General features: G+C 48.1%; 1 protein-coding gene across 4 annotated transcripts in view; it reads left to right on the forward strand.

Annotated features, from left to right (window-relative positions):
• MAP3K3 (mitogen-activated protein kinase kinase kinase 3) overlaps nt 1–21,725 on the forward strand; it is a 56,366-nt gene that overhangs the window by 31,544 nt on the left and 3,097 nt on the right. For 2 of the 4 annotated variants that reach the window (XM_019732914.2, XM_019732916.2), the window contains 10 exons: nt 3,157–3,277; nt 12,491–12,624; nt 15,655–15,716; nt 17,268–17,335; nt 17,530–17,622; nt 18,263–18,454; nt 18,962–19,110; nt 19,724–19,855; nt 20,317–20,446; nt 20,801–20,978. In XM_019732914.2, coding sequence (XP_019588473.1) covers nt 3,157–3,277; nt 12,491–12,624; nt 15,655–15,716; nt 17,268–17,335; nt 17,530–17,622; nt 18,263–18,454; nt 18,962–19,110; nt 19,724–19,855; nt 20,317–20,446; nt 20,801–20,978 — 1,259 coding nt within the window. Of the gene's footprint in view, nt 1–3,156; nt 3,278–12,490; nt 12,625–15,654; nt 15,729–17,267; nt 17,336–17,529; nt 17,623–18,262; nt 18,455–18,961; nt 19,111–19,723; nt 19,856–20,316; nt 20,447–20,800; nt 20,979–21,725 lie in introns of all 4 variants that reach the window. The other 2 variants (XM_019732913.2, XM_019732915.2) reach the window with 1 other exon arrangement.

Here is a 21,725-nt window from a genome sequence, read left to right on the forward strand (position 1 = left end):
TTTCAGGAAGATAGAACAAAACTTAATGTATCTCATTCAATTCTGGCAACTTTTGAGGGGTCCAGGGTAGGCATCCATTATCATCAGTCTACACCTGGGGAAACTGAGACTTACGAGTGACTTGCCTTGGGTGAGGCGGTAAATAGTGACAGAGCTGATCTAGAATCTAGATATCCTGACTTGTAGTCCAGTCAGGATGGTAACCTATCAGTTACCATCTAGAAAGGGATCTTGGAATAATTGTAGTCCTCGGGAAACCTCACTCAGGTTCCTCCACAGTTCATTAGAAGCAGGACAGAAAATGTCATGCTGCCTATGAGAAAACTTGAGAGCTGTGTCATTATAAGCTGTGTCATTATATTCCCCAAGCTCAAAAAATAACTGAGCTTGGAAAGGTTGAAGAGAAGCCAAATTTTTAAGGGGTTGAAGTCACTTTTATATGTAAATAGCCTAAAAAAGCCAGGAACTCTTTAGTCAGGAAAGACGGCCCTAAGCATATATTTAATTGAAGTCTGCAAAGCATTGAAGGATAGAGATAATAAAAACAGATTTATTCACCTAATCTAAATTTGGATGAGCTCCTTAAATAGTGATGGTAAAGAACATAGCACAGTACGAAAGAAAATAAGAATTTGTATATAGGGTATAAACATGGCATCCATTATTCAAATTATACAGCTTCAAAACAGATTTTTTTAAAGGTTTTTAATAAATTCACGGGTGTTAAAGTTGTAAATTTATTAAACAACCTGGATGCTTCCACAACTCTTATAACTATCATAGTCTTCCATGAAAATGTTTCTAGGTGCCACCATTGAGGCAGAGGACTGTTGAGACCCAGGGTGCCATTTCTCGGCTCCTGTTCCCATGAACCTAAGTAGAGCACACATACATGTACACACGCACGCTTCACCCTTCCCCCCATACGTAGTTGAACCCACTTGTTCCTTTTGTCTAGTAAAACCAAATCTTCTAATCAACATAATTTGTGGGTTTACCTCTTTCTGCTGATCTCCCAGCTTCCACTCACAGCAGTCTCTATGCATGTGGGTCCCTGGTAATGTTTCATGTTTGTGTCAGCCACACACCGCTACCCACAGAGGCCTTCAGTGAGGTTATCATTGAATGTTCAAACACCACCTTCTATTTGCTATCTTTAGAATATTCTGCTAGCTACACACTTCATATCTGTTGGCTCTCTTTTCACTGTACTATAGCCCCCTTTTATTTTCCTAGTCCCACTTTCCTCCTCCTTCTCCTTCCCACTTCTAAGTCTTGTTCAGGATTCCCTGAATCCTTACATCAACTTCATTTTTGTTTACCATGCCATTCTCTTTTGTCTCCTTAAATCAGGGTCGTCAAAGTTGGCTGAATATTTCAAACACTTGGGGACATTTAAAATATACCAATCTTTGGGCCCCATCCCCAGAGATTCTGTTAGAAGTTGGTCTGAGGTGTCAGAAGCCCCACCGGCCGTGCTAAGGGGTGGCTGGGGTTGAGCAGCATTGCTTTAAATCGAGGCACAACTCCCCTCCTGAGACCTTGCTGCTCAAAGTGAGGTCCGCGTGCCAACGGCAGCGGCAGCATCACCTAGAAGCTTGATGGAAATGTAGGTTTTCAGCCCCACCCTAGACCTGCTGTACCAGAGTGCACTTAACAGGTCCCAAGTGATTGTGTACCTGCTTTGAAACCTTTACTGATTTCCCTTCATCTGTTTTCCAAGTTGTTGCCACAACTTCAGCCTTTAAAAAAAAAAAAAAAATCTATACTGTGCTGGCTGTGAAATCTATTTTCCCGTCTCAGCTTTTAGATCTTAAAGTTGAGGGTTTAGAGTATGTGTTCTTTGGTACATTTCTAATTTGTGCTGCCAAGATGTATGTGTAAGGCCCTGTGTCTCCGCAGGTGTCCTCGGGGTGTCATCATGCAGCTCTTCTTCTGACTGCGGGGCTGTGGCCTTTCCTTGCCCTTCACTGGCCTGCTTCCCCACTATGTGGCTTTGACTGTTTTTTCCTCTCTGACTCTCAGCGGAGAGCTATTGCACATTGGAGGCTTCAGCAAGAACATTCACTTCCTCTTGGTTTTGACTTCCCGTTAGAGCAAGACAGTTTGTCAAGACAGCCTGCATGTGATAAAGTCTGGCATGGGGAGACTAGAGGAGGCTGCTTGGCAGCTGAACTCACCCCCGGGAGCGGGAAGCCTTTTTCCTGGAGGACAGGATATAGTGTGTTTAGGTCGGACTGTTTTTTTTTTTTTTTTCTTGTGGGAGGTAAAAAATAGAGAAGCAAGTAGAAACTTTGACCCAAATTATTTATAAATCCCAAGTTCCCATTCCCACTGTCAGTAGTGCTCTGGATATTTGTAAGTACATCCTGACATCACTTGCTCACCTCCAAGCTTCAGTTTTTCAGCTTCTCAGTGTAAGGGCCTCCTTTTATTGCTTTGTGTTCTCTCTAGGATTCACCTGGGGGCTCAGCTGGGTCAGTACAAAAGTGGGGTTAGAGGTGGTAAGGCTGCTGACCCTGTGCTGAGGTCCTTGACCTCCGACGGAGTGGTCCTGTGATAGCTTTTCCCAGATGAACACAGTCCTGAGATGGTTCCTATGTAAACACCAGTAATAGGAAGCAGCTGGATCTTCTCACCTTAATTTTCAGGGAGTGATTATGGTTGGGGAAGAAGCAGCCTGTCAAGCTGCTTTTAAAAATACTTATTTATCAACCAGAATTTTGTTGGGCAGGGAGGTTGCCATCATTCTCTGTTCTGACCCCCACTCAGCAGGTGATTTCGCTGCTGAAATAATTTCCTGCCATTCTTCCCAAACTCTCTGGAGAACTTTATGAGAGGGTATTTACAACTCTTTTCTGTTTGGCAGATTAGTAGAGGAATGCCTGTTATTCTTCCGTGTCTAGGTCATCATCGCCTATTAAATTGGGGCATTGGGTCTCAGTGCTCAGATGTCGGTGAAACTATAAGACTAATCGAGCAAACAGTGATTTTCTAAGACAGATTGAGGAGTATGATTTGGGGGAAATATGGGTAGCTTGTGTATTGAAAGCATGATGGCAGCTGAGAGCATGGAGAGTCCTGGGGAAGGGGAAGGGAGCTTTTGTCAGCCTGCCTGCTTAAAGATAGCCCAGCCTTTTTCCTCTTATCTTGCAGACCAGTTCCTCTCCTCATTCCGGGGTGTCCAGGCAGGTGCGGATTAAAGCTTCACAGTCTGCAGGAGATATAAATACTATCTACCAGCCCTCGGAGCCCAGAAGCAGGCATCTCTCTGTCAGTGAGTATTTTTTCCCTCTCATTTAATTTATCTTCCCATTTAAAAAAAAATTGTTAATTAAAAACCAATCATCAATCATTACTGACTACTGCTTTGCACAGAATAATCCTTTATGCCTTTATTTGGGGAGAAGGGGTAAAGAAATGACTAGGATGGTAGCCTCAGGAAGCTTACACTATAATGATGTGATGGTGTAAACATCCCTGAAAAAATGATGTCTTCAAACATCTGCTTGAAGGCCTCCAGTGGCAGTATACCCTCATTTTTTACCACTCTTTCCCCAAAGGACTGTGGACTATGGAGTTAGGAATCAGGTCCAAGTCTGAGTTTTGACCTCAGACCTCTTGTTTATAATTCCCGAGGTGTCCCTATGCTTCAGGGAAGATGCTGACCAGTGAAACTCTTGAAGAGTCAAACTAAGTTGTCTGGGAAGGACAGGAGACTGTTGACACAGTATCCAGCTGGCCAGCTGGGAAGAAAGCTATGTAGCTGCTGCCAGGCCTCCTCAGGAAAGGAATCTAAATTAGGTCCGTGTATTATACCAGCTAATGCCTTATGCTCTGGATCTCATTTCCCAGAGTCTGAGGGAAAAGCCCATTTCTTGAATTGTGGAATTTGTTCAAGGGGGAAATCGGGCTTTATCAAACATTTGTGTTGAGCCTGCTGCCCTAATGTTGCTGAGACTGAGACCCCTGCTGCCGCTAGGAAGCCAAGTTCTATCCGTCCAGGTAGAATTGCATCAGACTGAATTGCTTTCTGAAGCTCTTGAGCTGAGCTTGGGGAGGTCTGAGCATCAGTCCTGTCACTGAGCTTGTCTGAACGATAAGTGTCCTGAGCGAGCAGCAGGAAGAATGTGCTGCCGAGGCACTGAATTTGCCTTACAGTAATTTCTGGAACCCAAGCAAGCACTGGTAGTATTGCCAAGCTGAAAGTCTGGTGATGAGTTTCATATTTTTCTAACATTGTGGATAATAGGTGGCTGTTTTCCATAAGCTGGTTGAGGAGAGAGAGCCCGCACCCCAGCAAGGATACCCTGTCCAGAGTATCTCTGGCCCCGGAGAGTGAGGGGCTGGGAGTGCAGCATCGTTCATTTATGGAGCAGCAATGAGGACCGACGTGGGGCAGTGATTGGGCCTCCTGCTCCTAAGCAAGTGCCTGTGTTTTGTGTGTGGAGGCAGGAGCTCATTGCGGGGCCATTGTTGTAGGGAGTCATAGATGGAATTCTTGTCTGAGAATGCTGAGGAATAAGATTGCTACAACGTAGTTCCTATTTATCTAGAGAGTGGGTAGCACAGCTTCCCAGCACAGGTAGATCCTGGGTTCCTTCATTCAGCAAGCATTATGTACCAACCACTGGGCTGGGATAAATGCTACCGTGAAGGCTCGTGGAATGCCAAGGGTAGTGTCGGAGCCCAGGGGAGGCAGGCGATCACCAACTCTGCCCAGGACTTTGTAGGACAGCTGTCACAGAAGAGGGATCACAGAGCTGACACACGAAGCAAGACCTCCTGAGCCTAAAGTAGAAACATATATTCCAGGCTCAGGAAAGAACACTTGCCAGGCACAATCACAAAAGAAGGTGGTGTGGGATCCAAGAACCCAGGTGGTTTGGAGTGGTGGATGTGACGAGAGAAGTGGGCATAGGTTGCCAGCCTTTGTACAGAGCCGGGAAATGGCAGAGATGATTTCCAACGGGAATGACCTGGGAAATGGGAAATTCATTCTGGGGAGGAGCTATCTGCGCTGAAGTCTTCAAGATTGTGGAGGAATTCCATAGGCGAGGATGAGGGGAGAGGGCTTTTCAACTATTTGCCTGTGGAGATTGGCTGATGAATTTGGAGAAATAGAAAAGGTGAGAAAGGATGCCTGGGCCACTTTCTGAGGAGCCTTTAGGGCACTGCGGCTTGTTTGGTAGGCAGTGGGAAACCGCGGAAAAGGCTGATGCCTTTTACCTGTCTCCATTATAGTGCTTACAACATCTTGTTATCCCTCTCCCTGTCACACTGCATTTTCATTCATTCATTCGAGAAATAATTAACAAAATATCTAATGTGTGCTAGAAATGTGGGAAGCAAAAAAGACAACGGCTCCTGTCCCTATGGCCCTTCCCGGCCTGTGCGAAGGCAGACATTTACTTATCATGCTGTGATTAATGTATAATTATAGGCTGTGACTAAAAGGTGTGTGGTGCTGGGAGCATGTGTAACAGAGGGATGGGACGTGCTTTGGGGGCCAGGCATGAAGGAGAGTTATGCAGAGGAGATACAGGGAAGAGAGTTGCAGGCAGGGACAGCCTGATGGCAGGGAGAGCATCGTGTGCCTAAGAAACAGAAAGAAGCCCTGAGGGCTGGCGAGCTGAGAACCAGGCGCGGGCGGATGAGCTGAGTGCTGAGACCCGGAGCAGGGCAGAGGCTTACGGAATGTGACGAAGATTTTGATCCTTACGTTGAAAGCAGTGAAAATCCACTTTAGGGTTTTTAAGTGAATAGGAATGGGTGGCATGACATAATCGCATTTGTATTTTGAAAAGATTGCCCCAGCTACAGTGTGGAGAACAGATTGGACAGGGGGTGGGGGCAAGAATGGATCCAAGGGAACTAAATAAGGCTAATGCAGTGGTCCAGGTGAAAAAAGACAAGTTTGGATTAAGCTAGGGACCGTAGTGGAGAGAGGAAGGAGCAGGTGGATTTGAGACATTTAGAAGGTAAAACTGACAGAACAGGGCATTGTGGTAGTTCTTACAGTGTGGTCTGGGGACTCCAGGTTGGTCCTGAGGTCCTTTCAGGAGATCTGCGAAGTCAAAACTGATTTCATAATAAGACTAAGATATGATCTGCCTTTTCACTCATTCTCTCGGTTTTCCATGAGGTTACATGCCTGAGGTGATATCATTGCTCTGATGGTTAATAGAGTGTGTGCCTGTGTATTACTATGTTTTAAAATTTTCTGAGCTTTAATTTCTAATACCGTGAATATCAATTGATATAACCCACATAAATAAAAGCTTTTAGTGTCCTCAATTTTTAAAGTGTAAAAGGGTTCTAAGACCAAAAGGTTTAAGAACCACTATGGTATTGGATTGAATTTGTAGGTGTTGAGAAAGCAGAAGATAAGTTACTGCTTTATGGATCTGGGTAAGTGGCACTGCCTTTCACCCAGACAGCAATGCTAGAAGAGAGCCTGGTTTCAGGTGCTGAGAAGGGGCAGACCTGAGGTTTTAGACCAGTTGAATTGGAGGTGCCTCTGAGACAGCTAAGAGGAGATACCAAGTCGGCTGTTAGATACACAGGTTTCTGGCTCATAGGGGAGAAAATCAGGGGTCAGGAAAAAATTGGAAATTGTCAAGGTGAATCCCTGGTCCCAGATGAGGGTACCTAAGCAGATTACGGAGAGAAGAGAAGAGGGCCTAGGACGGAGGCTTAGGAACCCAGACCCCTATTGGTCAGTTAGAGGAGGATGAGCCTGTGAAGGACACAAGAAAGGAGAGACCAGAGCAGTAGGAGGGAAAGGAGGCTTTACACGGTACCAGCCCAGTTATAAAGGATAGATCAAGGGTAAGAGACATAAACTTGTCCTTTTCATCCACACTGTCTGAGTGCTTGCTGTGTTGGTACAGGGTAAGGCCTTCTGGAAGCAGAAGGAAACGAGTAGAGTCAGGGTTAAAGCAAGAGGGAGTAGGAGAAGTCCTAGCAGTAGAAATGAGGTTGAGGTCAAAGGAGAAGCTTAGCGATTCAACCTCCCACCACGGGGGTGGGGGGGTTCTTTTCCCTCCTCCTCCACCAGCATCAACATACCTGTGAGTTTAGTGAGCGACTGACACACAGGTCATTCAGCTCCCACTGCAACGTTTTCAGTGCTGAGGAAGAGCGAGGTAGCTCAGTGCAGTTTTAGACAGCTGTGTTTATTTGAAGTTCTTCCTTATTTTGAATTGAAAATCTGCCTTCTCTCACTTTACCCATTGACTTTCTAGTACTGCTCTCTTGAGCAACAGATAACATCTTTCATATGACAGTTTTTCAAATATTTGAAACCAGCTATCATGTTCACCTTTTGTTTTTGACATCAGAATACACATACTTTGAATTCCAATTTTTTTCCAGCCAGTTAGTCTGTAAGTAGTTCATGCTAAAACCTTAAAAAACCCAAAACAAAAAAGCTGCTAAGTAATGAGTTTACCCAAAAGAGAGCCCCCTGTGGGGAGGTCTCCAGACAAGGCAGATGGAGTTTCCCTGTGTGAAGATGCTCTTGCTCATGTCTTTGCTTATGGAAATTCTACCTACCTTTGAAGCTGAGTTCAAGCCCCTTTTCTTCCATTAAACACTGGTGCCCTTCAACCGTGTAGCTAGCCAAGCCTCATCTAGAGGACTTGTCCCTGTCAAATTCTCACTCCCGTTTGGTCTAGTGCGGCTCAAGTGCCTTGGCCTCTGTTTTACTCCATCTTGCTCCTTGTCTTGCTGCTGCCCCCCACAGTGAGCGCAGCCAGATTGCAAACTCTGAGGGATGGGTAGCGATGGATTGAGGCAGTCGATTCTTTCAAGGAGTTTGTCCATGAAAGAAAAAAAGAGGTGGGATAGTGACTTACGGGAGTGACAGAAGAAATAAGCTCAGGCTATTTTTCGGCTAGAGGTCTGAGCAAGTTTAGAAGGGAGGCACAAACACAGCTGAAAGGAACATTCAAGGTGGTGAAGAGGGAATCCTGGGGGAACTGACTCCCACTGGGGAGGAACTGGGAGGGCTTATAATGCCTTGGCAAGGGGGAGGGGTGCCCTCTTCCTCTCAGAGGAGAGGAGGACAAATTAAGGCAAAGGAATAAAATGAATGTTGAAAGAATGGGATGACTGCCAGTGACATGAGACAAGGAGTAGAGAGCTGTGCGAACTCCAGTCCTGACACAGATTTGAAGAGTGGAACCCGGGGCTGCAGAGGCAGTGACCATGCACAGGAAACAGTGGTCAGCTTCCCTCACTGCTCCAGTTTCTTCCTCCTTCTTGTTATCAATTCTCCTGTGATACTAGATGATACCAGAAACTGTTTAGTGGCGGCAGCAACTTCAAAATACAATGAGAATTTTGAAAGTTGAAACACGTGGGCTGTTCCCAGCGTCTTACCGGATGAAAACGTTGAGAAGCTCTGTTCTGCATAGACGGTCTGGTGTGAGCGTATTGGGAAATAATGGTTAAGGTTTTCCATTGAGGAAGAAAAAATGATTTGATTCCCCCCCCATCTCATCTGCACCCCAGAGAGAATAGGGCTTAGAGAAAATAGTTGATGGCCAAAAAAAGCGATCTCTTTGTACTTGCAGTGACCTGTGCGTTAACACTGACCCGCAGCCCTAGAACTCCCTGTGGAGGCAACTTCCTGACTGCATCAGCTTCCTGACAGGAGTCTCCTATGAGAAGGGCTAGAATCTGAGAGTCTGTCTTTCAGCTTTGAGTCCGAGCACAGAGCAAAAGAACCATCCATGTCGTAGGGGGAGAGCTTTGCTCCGACTCTGCCGCTCTGGCTTGAGGCCAGCAAGGGGTTGCGTGCCCCTGAGGAAGGTGGACCGCTGGCAGCTTAGACCCCTGGTGCTCTCCTTACATGTAGAACGCCTTCCTGGGAAGCTGTGGGCCACTCTGAGCACAGGACTACCACTCTGTTCTTCTGCTTCAGTTGGTGCTGAGATGGGACCCCTTGGTACAAATGGCCTGATGAGACTAGAGCCAGGGAAGGGTGTCCCAGAGAACCCATCGTCCCTGCTGTGCCTGCCTCCTGAGATCTAGAATGAGCTGAGTCTTGCATAGCACTGTGGCTTGTGCTGTCCGGCTCACTGCTAGCCCTGCTGGTAAATATGGGAGCGTGGGTGAGTCTTAGAGTTCAGTGTCCCGTCCTGTTCAGTCCCCGTCTCACTTGTTCTCGGCTGCTGTTGTGCGTCTCATTGGCCCCTAATTTCTGAAATGAAGATAAAAACAAAACTGAAAATGCTCTGGAGCAGTTCTGCCAACTCCTGGTTTTTCCATTCGCTTCCTCTGATAGCCATTGGTTTGGGGAGACTTCCCTTTCCTGCCCCAAGCTGTGGGCCTGTGCACAATAGCCCCTGGCCCATTGCCCATCAGATAACAAGGCTGGCTCTCTGCAGGCAGCAATGTGTATTGGAAAAAGTGAAAGTCTCCGGCTGGAAATAAAAGCTCAGAAAACCTTTGCTATTTTCCCCCAGCCCCTCCTGAGTCTGTAGTGCTGGCCTCATGTGAGCTAGTCCCATCCCACCTGCAAAACCAGGGAAGAGTTTGCTGGCAGCTAATGAAGGAGAGAATGAGTGGCGGGGCCATGGATATTTTATCCCAGGGAGGTCTTACCCTAGACACTCCATGTAACAGACTGAGGGCAGTTCATCCTGTCTGGGATAGTTTGGACCGATGTCTGAGATCTCATCAATAAGTAAGAGTTTTTCTTTCTCTCTAATCAGGCCCTCACAATAGACATATTTTGTTTGTTCTGGGTCAAATGTGTAATACCTTTTCACTCCAGATTTTACTGGTTCAGTTGCACAGAGGACAGTATCTACTCTAACTAGTTTCAGCAAGAAGAGATTGAATGCACTTCTGGCTCATAGGCTCATTGGGAGACTGAGAAACAGACGTCCCACGGAGCTCCTCCCTCTTCTATAATGAGGAAGCCACCAGACAGAGAAGCACAGTACCTCTCTGCCCGGGTCCACACCACTCAGTGGGGATGCCTGCATCTGTGTCTTGACATGAGGAAAACTGGAGGCCACGTGTCTGAATGCTGTAGCAGAAAAACCAAGGCTTCCGTGTATCATGCCCAGAAACAGCAGGAAGCCATCTAAATCTCACACAAGTGCTCTGATTGGCTGAACCTGCAGGGAGTCTTAGGAGTAATGGCTTTTAGGTGATTAACTTCTGAAGCACAAAAGGCATAATAGAAGGGTGGAGTCTAACTCATCTCTGCCAGAGTATGAAGAAAAGGAATTCTACTGAGTTTCTACCATGTACATGTGTACCTGTGCACATTTATAACTTCCAAAAAAGATTAGGAGGTAGATAGTTCTCCCCATTTTTGCAAGTGAGGAAATTTAGGCAAGAGTTAAAATCATTCAACTGAGTGGCAAAGCCTGATTTGAAGCCCTGTTCATCTAATTCCCAAGCTTAGGCTTTTCTCTCTATACCTTGCTCACCTCTCTAGTTTGCGTCTGTTGTGGACAAATGTTACCAACATATAGGTTGACTTTCCATAGAATGTGCAGGCTACTAAAATGTTACCCAAAGCCAGAAGTTCGGAAGAGGCACGAGGCTAATGTTTGTAAGCCACATGGTAAATAGTGCTCTGTGTTTTGGGGGTGTGGTAGGGCTTAAGAAAACCATCCTTTTTTCATGGTTGCACTAGAATTTGTGATATAGTGCCAAGGGAAATGGCCAACTACAGGGCCTTTGACATCTGGGCCTCTGAAAAGTGGGGTAGATTTCCTAGTTTTGCTCCAGATTTCCTCTTACCTCCATTTCGTCGTTGCCTCCAAGCCCTCTGTTGGCCGGATGGCATCTTGCGTCCTTGGCTTCTGACTTAAGATGGACATGGACAGAACAGCTCTGAATCTGAGCCACATGAAACGTGGCACTATGTTTTTCTTGTGTTCTCAAGAAAGCTCCACATCAGCCTCCCTCCTGCTGCTGGCAGAAAGGCTGTCACATTTCCCCACGGGTGAGGGTCCCCAGTTTCTGTTTGAATCATTCATGGGGAGCGTATGGCCTAGCCAGTTCATGGAGAAGTTTTGTCTTCTGCCACTGTGTTGAACAGCATTGCTTGCCTTTTGGAAATAAATTTTGTTCTCGAAATTGCCTCGCCTGAACTGTAGTGGGAGTCAGTTGAAGCCTGTTTTCTAGCTGCGGCCCCACCGGTAAGTCAGTCTGTGGTGTTGGGCCTCGGCTTCCCCTACTGCGCAGTGTGGAGGGTAATGCACGTCTCCTACAGAGGTGTTCAGAGGAGTAAACAAGAGTAACAGTGTAAAAAAGGAAAGAAGAATTGCTTTAGCTGATTTCATTGCTCTGTTTTTGTTCATGGTACAATATCCGTAAATTTACACTCAGAGCAGTGTCAGTTTCTGCTTAGAGGCTCAAGGTGTCAGTTAAGGCTTAGAAAACTTAGACAAACAGATTTTTTTCCCTCCATGGTCTGGTAGAGATCATTTGGAAGGCATGGCTCAGGTACCTCTTTATCTCAGAATTGGTAGTCTCTGCTCTGAGTGAGGTATCAAGACTAGAAACCCAGCAAAATTCTATGCCTGTTTTCAGAGCAATTTAGTTTCTGGCCTCTGCTCTGGAGTCAGGTGGGAAACCAGGTTACTGAGAGCGCCAAGTTAGCCTTCCCACCCAAGACACCTAATTGTCAGTCCTTACAGAGAGGCTGGGTTGATGCCTCCAACAAGCGATTGGAAGTGTTCTTGATGGTCAGTTCATTCAAATGTCGTTTGTACAACTGGATGAGCCATGCGTTCTGAATGACTAAGCTTCATGTGGAAGAACAAGGAGTCAGTTTCTTCAAGGACATTGACAATAATCATTTAAACTCCTTAGAGACTATCTTTCAAGAAGCAACCCTCCCCATCGTTCTTTGACTTTTCTTTTTTGTGTGTGTTGGGGGGAAGGGGAACAGGACTTTATTGGGGAACAGTGTGTACTTCCAGGCCTTTTTTTTTTTTTTTCCAAGTCAAGTTGTCCTTTCAATCCTAGTTGTGGAGGGTGCCGTTCAGCTTCAAGTTGTTGTCCTTTCAGTCTTAGTTGTGGAGGGTGCAGCCCGGCTCCAGGTCCAGTTGCCGTTTTCTAGTTGCAGGGGGCACTGCCCACCATCCCTTGCGGGAGTCGAGGAATCGAACTGGCAACCTTGTGGTTGAGAGCCCACTGACCCGTGTGGGAATCAAACCGGCAGCCTTCAGAGTTAGGAGCACGGAGCTCCAACCACCTGAGCCACTGGGCCCGCCCCTGACTTTTCTGTTAAGTCTTTTTCCTCCTTTTCACGGGTTGTTGGATTAGGGGGAGGAGCCACCTGGCTCTAGAAGTTTCCTTGAGCCTCAGCACTCTGTTCCAGGATGTTTCAAGAGCCACAACTGGCTCCCCACCAGCCTCTGCAACAGACGCTTGGTCTGAGCTGGCCCCGTGTCTGCTCCTCTCGGGCTGCATGTCCTGGGCTGTGTGGTCAAAACTTTTTGTTTCTGTGCTCTAGGCTCGCAGAACCCCGGCCGAAGCTCACCTCCTCCTGGCTATGTGCCCGAACGGCAGCAGCGCATTGCCCGGCAAGGGTCCTACACCAGCATCAACAGTGAGGGGGAGTTCATCCCCGAGACCAACGAGCAGTGCGTGAGTACTGTGCCTGGCGGTATGCCCTGGGTTGTGTCAGACTGGAGTTATATTGGGGGGTTCTCGCTGGGCATTGGGTAGAGCTAAGAGGTTTGAGGCCCATCCAATAGCACTTGTGTAAACCAGACTTGCCCAAATATGGATTATTCCTTTCTAGGGGCCAAATATAAATTCCTGTCAAACGCAGAACCTAAATCACCTAGCCTCCTTGGTGTTGGATGCACATTGGACAAGTTTTCCTCGTCTGTGGTCCTCACACTGGTCTCCCTGCAGAGCACCAGTCTGCTGTTGGTGTACTACCTTATAACAGCCTGTCATTTCCACAGATTTTAACATATGACCAGTCCTAAACTGATGAATTTTGTTTTTCATTGACTGTATTTTAATTTTGCTCTTCTTGATGAAAGGTAGGAAGTAAACCATATCCAGATTACTCTGTAGGATTGGTTACTTTGGATGAACTTTTATGATGGTAAACAGCTGTATTAGTTTATATTATTGTGTAACAAATTACCACAAACTTAGCAGCTTACAGCAGCATACATTTATTGTTTTACAGTTTCCGTGGGTTAGGGATCCAGGCATGACTTAGCCAGGTTGTGTGCTCAGGCTCACAAGGCTGCAATCAGTGTTGGCCAGGCTGTATTTCTTTCTAGGGCTTGGGATTCCCTTCCAAGCTCACATGGTTTTGGCTGAACTTGGTTCCTTGTGGTTATAGCACTGTGGTCCCTGTTTACTTACTGGCTGTCAGCCAGGGGCCACTCTGAGCTCTTAGAAGCCACCTGCAGTTCCTTGCCACGTGGTCCTCTCAGCCTCTTCAAGGCCAGCAAGAGAGTCTTTTGCTCCAGTCTGCAAAGATGGATGGAGTCTTACAAAATGTAACGTAATCACGGGAATGAATGCCCCATCCTCTTTGCCATAGTCTGTTGACTAGAAGCAAGTTCTAAGTTCTACCCAGACTCCAGGGAGGGGATTGTTTATACAAGGCTGTGACTCATGGAAGGGGGGTCACTATATGGTGTGTCTCCCACATTTTAATGGCCAGCTTTTTAACTAGTGGCTCGCTTGACGAAAATGGCATTTTGGCTTAGGGAACTCAGCAATAGTGAGATCTCTGGCCTCATTCTGAAGTCTTTCCAATGAGCTTTCTTTGATTGCAAAGAGAAAGACTCACTCTTACCAATGTTGTAGATTTAGTCTGGGAAGAGGAAGTATTTTAAAGGTAAAGCATCTGACAGAAGGGCCAGCACCGTCACATGGGGGGTTTTTATAAAATACTGCTTCTTATAACTTTTCTTTCTCATAAAACTGATTCGTAAAACTTTTCTTTCCCTTCAGTAGCTAATCTCTGTACAACATTATTCAAATTGTATAGGTTATGAGAAGCCTTTTACATTGCTTCTTTTCTATATTCCTGCCTTTTAGATAAATTCATGTTTAGAACAGTGACCTGGAGTGCATTTAGTTGCAGATTCCTTTCTTGGGTGTTTTACTGACCATCCTTTCTGTTTTCTCTAACCTGAGCTCTTTTGAACATCACCTGTGCTAGGGGTGACTTGGGCATAAAATCTCGGAAATTGCAAGTTGAGCTTGATTGCCTTTGGTCTCTGTCTCTTCCCATGGTCCTACACCCTGGTCCTTTGACAGCTTTGCTTTACCTGGCTGGCCCTGGAAGGCATGGGAGTATTACACTTCTCGAGAGGACAGACTTTTAGAAGGAGGCCAAGGAAGGTGGCGGCTGGGGAATGCCTAGATCCTTCTCCAGTGCCCCGCCTCCTTAGCGAAAGAGAATTCATTGCTCCTGGTAACTGAGCCATTCAAGATAAAGCCACTTAACAGAGACCAAAACAGCATAGTATATAGTGAAAGAATATTCAATTGAGACTTTCTTGAAAAGTGAAACTAAGATAAGTTTATTTTGTTTCTGCTTTAATCAGATTTAGCTAATAATTGCATCTATTTGCTAAGTTTTAGAATGAACAAAAGCATGATTCATGTTAATTTTCTTGGCTTAATTTTTCTAACAAAAATGTTGCTAGCTTTGCTTCTAACGTAACTTCCTTTACTTCTGCAGCACTGTCATAATGAGGGTCTTTTTTACAGAAGCTTTTGCTGGAATTCTATGGGTTTTCCAAAGGTCTCTCTTGAACCTTTGGTATTCTCCTTCAGCGCACCTGTCATGTTGTTATACTTGCCCATTCTCTCTCTTCGGTTAACTGCTCTAACTGTGTACTTGATGGATTGGGAGCAATATTTGCCATATTGGTTTTATCCACTTTGGGAAATCCTATATACTTGCAAGATTCGCAGTTTTATTTTGCAATTATACTGTTCCCTATGTCTTATTTAACTTTGGATCTCAGATAATGAATACTCTGATAGCGGATACCCCCTGCCCAGCCATAGGCAAAATGAAGGGGAGATTAGTTGAAGATAAAGCTAATCTAAAGGCTTTTTGTTACTGCATTTGAACAAGGGCCAGAGAAAGATTTTAACTTACAGATACCTATTGCCTCTGCATGAGAACTGGGAAATGGGTAATTTTTTGTCTGTATCAGCTGCACACTAACTGGTCTCATGACTTTAGACAATTCTTCTAATTTTTCTAGACCTGCAGTGGCTTGTCTGTGAAACGAGGGCAATACTTGACTTTGTAAATTATAAATTGTGGAATACAAATGGAAGTATTACCGTCCCACCCAAACACACTGGAAGCCTCTGCAGGGTAGTACCATCTCTAGCGCCAGGCTCCAGCAGTCAGGAGTCAAGAAAATGCCAACAAGAGAAGCAGCGTCTCTGCTTTGCTCTCCTGGCTGAGCTCCTTGAGATGCCAGCCAGGCATTTTTCTCCCTCCTGGAAACTTGCCTTTCAAAGTACAGGGGGGGAATGGTACCTTCTACATGTGTAGAAAAAGGCCACTTTTATATTTTGACAAAAAGGACCCTTTGCTGACCTCAGCTGAGCCGGAAAGCCCTGAGTCACCTGGCTGGGTGTGGGCTGTCTGGGGTTATTGTGTGACTTGCCTTACAGATGCTGGACCCCCTGAGCAGTGCTGAAAATTCCTTGTCAGGAAGCTGCCAATCCTTGGACAGGTCAGCAGACAGGTAGGGGACTGTGGCTGGTTTGGGGGTTAGTGCATAGGTGTTTTTGGAACTGTTGGGCTGAGGAAATAGTTAGCTAGTATGTGTGTCTCCAATCTAGACACTGGTCTGCAGGCCCAGGGTGAAAGTGTCATGCTTCTGGGAAAGAAGCGTCTTGCTGGGATTCTTAGCACCCCCCTTAATTGTCCAAATACCATGAGAATGTTATGTTTCTATAATTAGATGAGTGTAATCGCAGCTCACATGTATTAAATGTGTACCCGGTTGTTACAAGGGCTTTCACATGACTTTCCCCATCATACGTGCTGCTCTGTGCTCTTGGCTGCATCCTGGTCATGTACACTGAGAGGCGGTGGGTGTTCAGTGTTTTGTGGACAAAATTGAATTATCACCTGTGGCTTTACTTTCATTTGTTTTTTCCTCCAACTGTTTCTGGTGGAATAAGAAACTGGAATATAAAAAACCAATAAACAAAATATCCATACTGCCTAGCTTAACCACAGCTGCCTGCTTAGTGTATAGTCTTGTTCTCATACTTTGGGAGGGGACAAATGCTGTCCTTTCCATACCGAATGGTTCTGTGGAGCTGGTTTGCCCATCACCGGGAGTGTATTTGGAGCTGGCATTAGCACTGATCCAGCCCGTCTCTCACCTTGACCTTGTGATGCCCAAGAGCAGGTTTGGGGTTTTTTTTTCTTTGCGTAACTGATGAATTGTTCATATGGGTACTGACCTTATGACCATGGCCACATTTGTACTGTCTTTCCTAACAGATCTGAGCACTGATGAGTGTCTTCCCTCTAACTATCACAGAATATACCCATAGTTACTGGTTGGTTTCCAATGCGTAGCCTTGTTTGGGGCTTACTCTCCAACCAGGAGAGCAAGAAGGCCCAGGTAAAAGTGTCAGGAGTTGCTGCCACAAACTGAGGGCTCTGCCAGGATAGGGACTGACTCTGGTTTTGGACTATGTCCTAAGCTTTGTGGCCAAACTGGAGGTATTGGGGTGGCGGGTGGCAGTAGGACAGGACTACAGAAGGCCTGGGTCTACTAGTTGTCAGGGAAAGGACTATTCAGGTGCATGCTGGGAAAGATAGCTATCATAAATGTACTTACCTGATTTTTGGGGTTTTCCTTTGTCCCTCCCATGCTTTATTTTCTGCTCCTTGGGAGTGAAACCCAGTGACCTGGACTTACTTCCTTGAGGCCTAACTTGAGCATAGGGTTTCTATCTACTACCCTAGGCTAGCGATTTTTTTTGTAACTCTTCCCCTGTTACTAAAGTGGGAGGAAAGAGCAAGAAGAGAGAGTGCTGAGCAGCTAGGGTGGAATTCAGTAAGACTAGAGGGGCGCATCATTCAGGGCCTGTCAGACTTGGGCGTCAGACTAGTAAAGAGAAAGTAGGAGGCTGCTTCCCATCCTGTAATGACATGGGAGGGACTTAGAAAAGGGAATCTGCCTGGATATCCCACCTCCTGCCCTGGTGAGCCGCTTTGGAAGTACGCTAAAGTCTGCTTTGTGATTTCGTTTTGCTTTTGTCAGCCCATCCTTCCGGAAATCGCGAATGTCCCGAGCTCAGAGCTTCCCAGACAACAGACAGGAGTTCTCTGGTGAGTTCCCCGGAGCCTGGGTGAGCTCTGCAGGGTGTGTGCGAGGACTGCAGGCATTCTGCTTTGATGGCTGAGTTGGGGACTATCTTTTAGTTCTCCTTGCGCCTACTGCTCAGGTCTCAGGTGACCTGGGGGCTAAAATGGGTCACTCATGATGAGCTACCCAAAAGCCGTGATTCCTCTGTCTTCCTCAGATCGGGAAACTCAGCTCTATGACAAGGGGGTCAAAGGCGGCACCTACCCCCGGCGCTACCACGTGTCTGTGCACCACAAGGATTACTGTGATGGTGAGTGTGCTCCGCCTGCCCCCTGCTGGCCGCCTCCGAGAGGACAGCCAGACCCCCGCCTTGGAAAAGGCCCTGCGTGGGTGGGCCGGGGCGCTCGAGACCGTGTTTCCTTCATTCCTGAGGAGCTGTGCCCAGACTCGAGGCGTGAGACAGGGACAAAAAAAAAAGAGGATGGTATTTGTGGACCAGGGCACTGCCCCTGGGAACTCTGCCCTTCATCCGAGTGCTCAGCGTGCTCCAGGCACCAGCTCTCCACCGCCCTCTTCTGCCCTGTGGCAGCAAAGGGAATGGAGCTTCTGCAGAGGGTTGAGATTAAGATGCGGAGGAAAACAGAGACTTCAGCCCTGGATTGGCCTTGCGAGTGACATGGGTGCGAGTGATGTGGGTGTGAGTGACGTGGGACCTGAGGGCCAGCTCTGCACCTTCCCTTTGGCCAGGGCTCCCTGAACCATCTGTGGCTGCTTCCTAATTTCTGCTTTTGTCCTGAGTCTCAAGGTGCTTGGGATATTGGCCATTCTGGCATGAGTCAGGTAGGCGGGCAGATAGGATGGACCCGAGCTGGTGTTATGACCAGGATTGCACATTCAGCATCAAGGCCAGAGGTCTGACTTGCTCTGCTCTGGCCCCTACACCCCTTTAGGCAGAAGAACATTTCCCCGAATACGGCGTCATCAAGGTAACCTGTTCACCCTGGTGCCCTCCAGCCGCTCCCTGAGCACAAATGGCGAGAACATGGGTCTGGCGGTGCAATATCTGGACCCCCGAGGGCGCCTGCGGAGTGCGGACAGCGAGAACGCCCTCTCTGTGCAAGAGAGGAATGTGCCGACCAAGTGTGAGGAGTGGGCCCTGGCCAGGGTGGGAGGCCGCCGCGCCCATGGGGCTGTCCGGCTCAGCAGCAGGCTGCTCTGGCCCGTCCTCCACACTGGGAGAGCCTTTTGGTGGACAGCAGACCCATAGATCCTAGTCCTCGCTCCACGATTGTGTGACAAGCCATTTCCCCTCTCTGGTCTTTAGTTCTTCCATGTTTAAACTGAAGCATAGTCTCCTTAATCCCTGCCAATATTATTTTGGGGTTTTGGAAGGATGGGTGTTTGATCAATACGGAAGAGCGTTTAACCATGACTTTAGCCAGTCCTCTGCTTCTCGGGACTCAGGCCTTCAGGTCTGATTGACCAGGGCACTGGGTTCCAGGTAGGGGTGGAGATGTGTGCTCAGGTGTGATGGTGCCGAGTGAGGGGGAGCTCAAGCCAGCGGTCCCAAGTAGAGACTCTGGAGAATGAAGCGGGATATCAGTAAATAACGTGACACACTAAAGCTCCTTCCTTCTGTTCTCCTGTAGCTCCTAGTGCCCCCATCAATTGGCGCCGGGGGAAGCTCCTGGGCCAGGGTGCCTTCGGCAGGGTCTATTTGTGCTATGATGTGGACACAGGACGTGAACTTGCTTCCAAGCAGGTCCAGTTTGACCCAGACAGTCCTGAGACAAGCAAGGTACTGCCTTCCCCATGATCTGACTTCTGGTTCCTCCCTCAATCAACCAAGTGCCTGTCTCATTGCACAGACTAATTGCTAAAGATGCTATAGGTTGCTTCCCCCATCATTCCTCCTCCCAAGTTCCCTTGCTGTCCACCCTGGCTCTGGCCATGAGGTGAAGGGACCATTGGGTATAAGGAACTGAGCTGATGCCAGAGTATCAAGCAACCCAAACTGAGGTGATGTCCAGTCCACAAAGAGCAGCGCCTGCTCCCCCTCACGAACACACGTCTCTCTCAGCCCAGGGACAAGCCTGTCTTTGGAGTTCCGTTTTGGGTGTGGCCTACACTTTATTTGAGTGGATAAATGCAGCAGTTCCCTTACCCAAGCACCCGCAACTCCTTCTCGCACTCCACTGTCTGCCTTCTCGTGTGGAAGTGCCACCATCCCACGGGTTGCCCAGCATTGTGGCCAAGGGCCAGACAAGTGAGAGAGTCCCCCTTTTCTGCAGCTGAAGTTTTCAAGGCAGATAGACCCCTCCGCAGCCACTGACTAGGGCAAGCTGAGCTGACCCCAGGCAGGCAAACCAGGGCCCTGAGAGCTGAGGTGACCACTAGCCCCCCTCCCGTAGGAGGTGAGTGCTCTGGAGTGTGAGATCCAGTTGCTGAAGAACTTGCAGCACGAGCGGATTGTGCAGTACTATGGCTGTCTGCGGGACCGCGCAGAGAAGACTCTGACCATCTTCATGGAGTACATGCCGGGGGTATGTGGCCCTGATGCATGGGAGACACACGTAAGAGAGGGCCTGCCCTGGGGCTGGGCCTGCACAGGAGGGGTCCGATCACCTGAGACTCCAGAGGCTCAGAGGAGAAGGTGAGGTGATGGCAGAGCTTGCAGTCAGGAGGGCCCTGCCTCTGGCCTCAGTGATGGTATGGGGTGACAAATATCCCAGGCCACCCTCACCTAGACTTCCAGGATGGCCGCACTGCCCAGTAAGTACTGCCTTTACCTGGAGCAGTGGGCCTCCCTTCTGGATTTGGGTTGTGCGTTGCTTGAGGAAAGGCATGTCTCAGACCTTTCTCCAAGCTGCCCGACAGCCCCTAGCACAGCGCCCAGCCCATCGCAGGTGGAGGTTGGATGAATCACTTCTTCGCTGCAGTGCGAGGGCTGTAAATAGCCTTGCCGCCTTCTCGCAGTGACTCCCTCTGACTTCTGTGGCTCTAGGGCTCAGTGAAAGACCAGTTGAAAGCCTACGGAGCTCTGACTGAGAGTGTGACCCGAAAATACACGCGGCAGATCCTGGAGGGCGTGTCTTACCTGCACAGCAACATGATTGTTCACCGGGACATCAAGGGTGAGCGGGCCGGCTGGGGGGTCCCCAAGACCTGGTCACTTAACCATTCCAAACTTTCTGAATAGTGGGACCCTGTTTGCTTCCGTGGGGGATTGGTGTGAAGATCAGTTGAACAATTGGGGGAAAATACTGCAGAGTAAAGTGCTCTGCCATGTTGGCCATGGTGACAATCAATTTCATGCTATCGGGCTGAGGCTGTGTCACTAGCCTGTTGGCCCCGTGCAGCTCACGTCTAATTTGTGGTAACCTCGTGCTTCCCGGCCGCCCCGTGACCTGGGAGGGAGAGCCAGAGGGAGGATGGTAGAGAAAGCCCAGCAGGTGCAGCGTGGTAGCCTCTGCCCTGTCATGCCCTAGGAGCCAACATCCTCCGAGACTCTGCTGGGAATGTGAAGCTGGGGGACTTTGGGGCCAGCAAGCGCCTGCAGACCATCTGCATGTCGGGCACGGGCATGCGCTCCGTCACGGGCACACCCTACTGGATGAGCCCCGAGGTGATCAGCGGCGAGGGCTACGGACGGAAGGCCGACGTGTGGTGAGCGCTGCGGCCGTGCTGGGACCCCACCTCCTGGTCTGGGCTGTACTGGCTCCAACTGAGAAATGAGCTTTGGGGCTCGCGGTGTGGCAAGAGGGAGCGTCCACCTCTTGCCAGCTAGGCCAGTATGCAGAGGTGGCAGTGTGTTTTATCTCCAAATAGCAACTATTATTGCTGGGCAGTTAGGCTATGGAGAACATTCCTGGTGTTTGCTAAATCCTGAAAGAAGTCCGATTCACTCCGAAGGCCTGGATCAGCTTCTGAATAGTAGCGGGCGCCCATTCCTTGCGCTCAGACAGCTTGCATTTGTCTCCACTTAACTTCATGGTCAGCCTCTGAAAGGGCGTGGCAGTTCTGAGCAGCGCTTCCCCTTGGAACGTTCTTGTGGTGGGCTGAGTGATGTCCCCTGAAGATGTCCATGTACTAATGTGCCCTTTGACCCACAAATAGGACCTTATATGGCAGAAGGCCTTTGCAGGTGTGATTAAGAATTTTGAGGTGGAGAGATTATCCTGGATTATCCAGGTGGGCCCAGTAGAATCAAAAGGGTCCTTATAAAAGGGAGGCAGGAGATCAGAGTCGGTATTAGGAGATGTGACGATGGAAGCGAGAGGTGCAAATGATGCAAGGAAAGGGCCATGAGCCAAGAAATGCAGGCGGCCTCTAGAAGCTGGAAAAGGCAAAGATTCTTTCCTGAGAGCTTCCAGAAGGAACCATCCCCACTGAGAGGTTGTCTTTAGCCCAGTG

Source organism: Rhinolophus sinicus, linkage group LG15 (genome assembly GCF_036562045.2).
Source record: "Rhinolophus sinicus isolate RSC01 linkage group LG15, ASM3656204v1, whole genome shotgun sequence".
In the NCBI taxonomy this organism is placed as follows: Eukaryota; Metazoa; Chordata; class Mammalia; order Chiroptera; family Rhinolophidae; genus Rhinolophus; species Rhinolophus sinicus.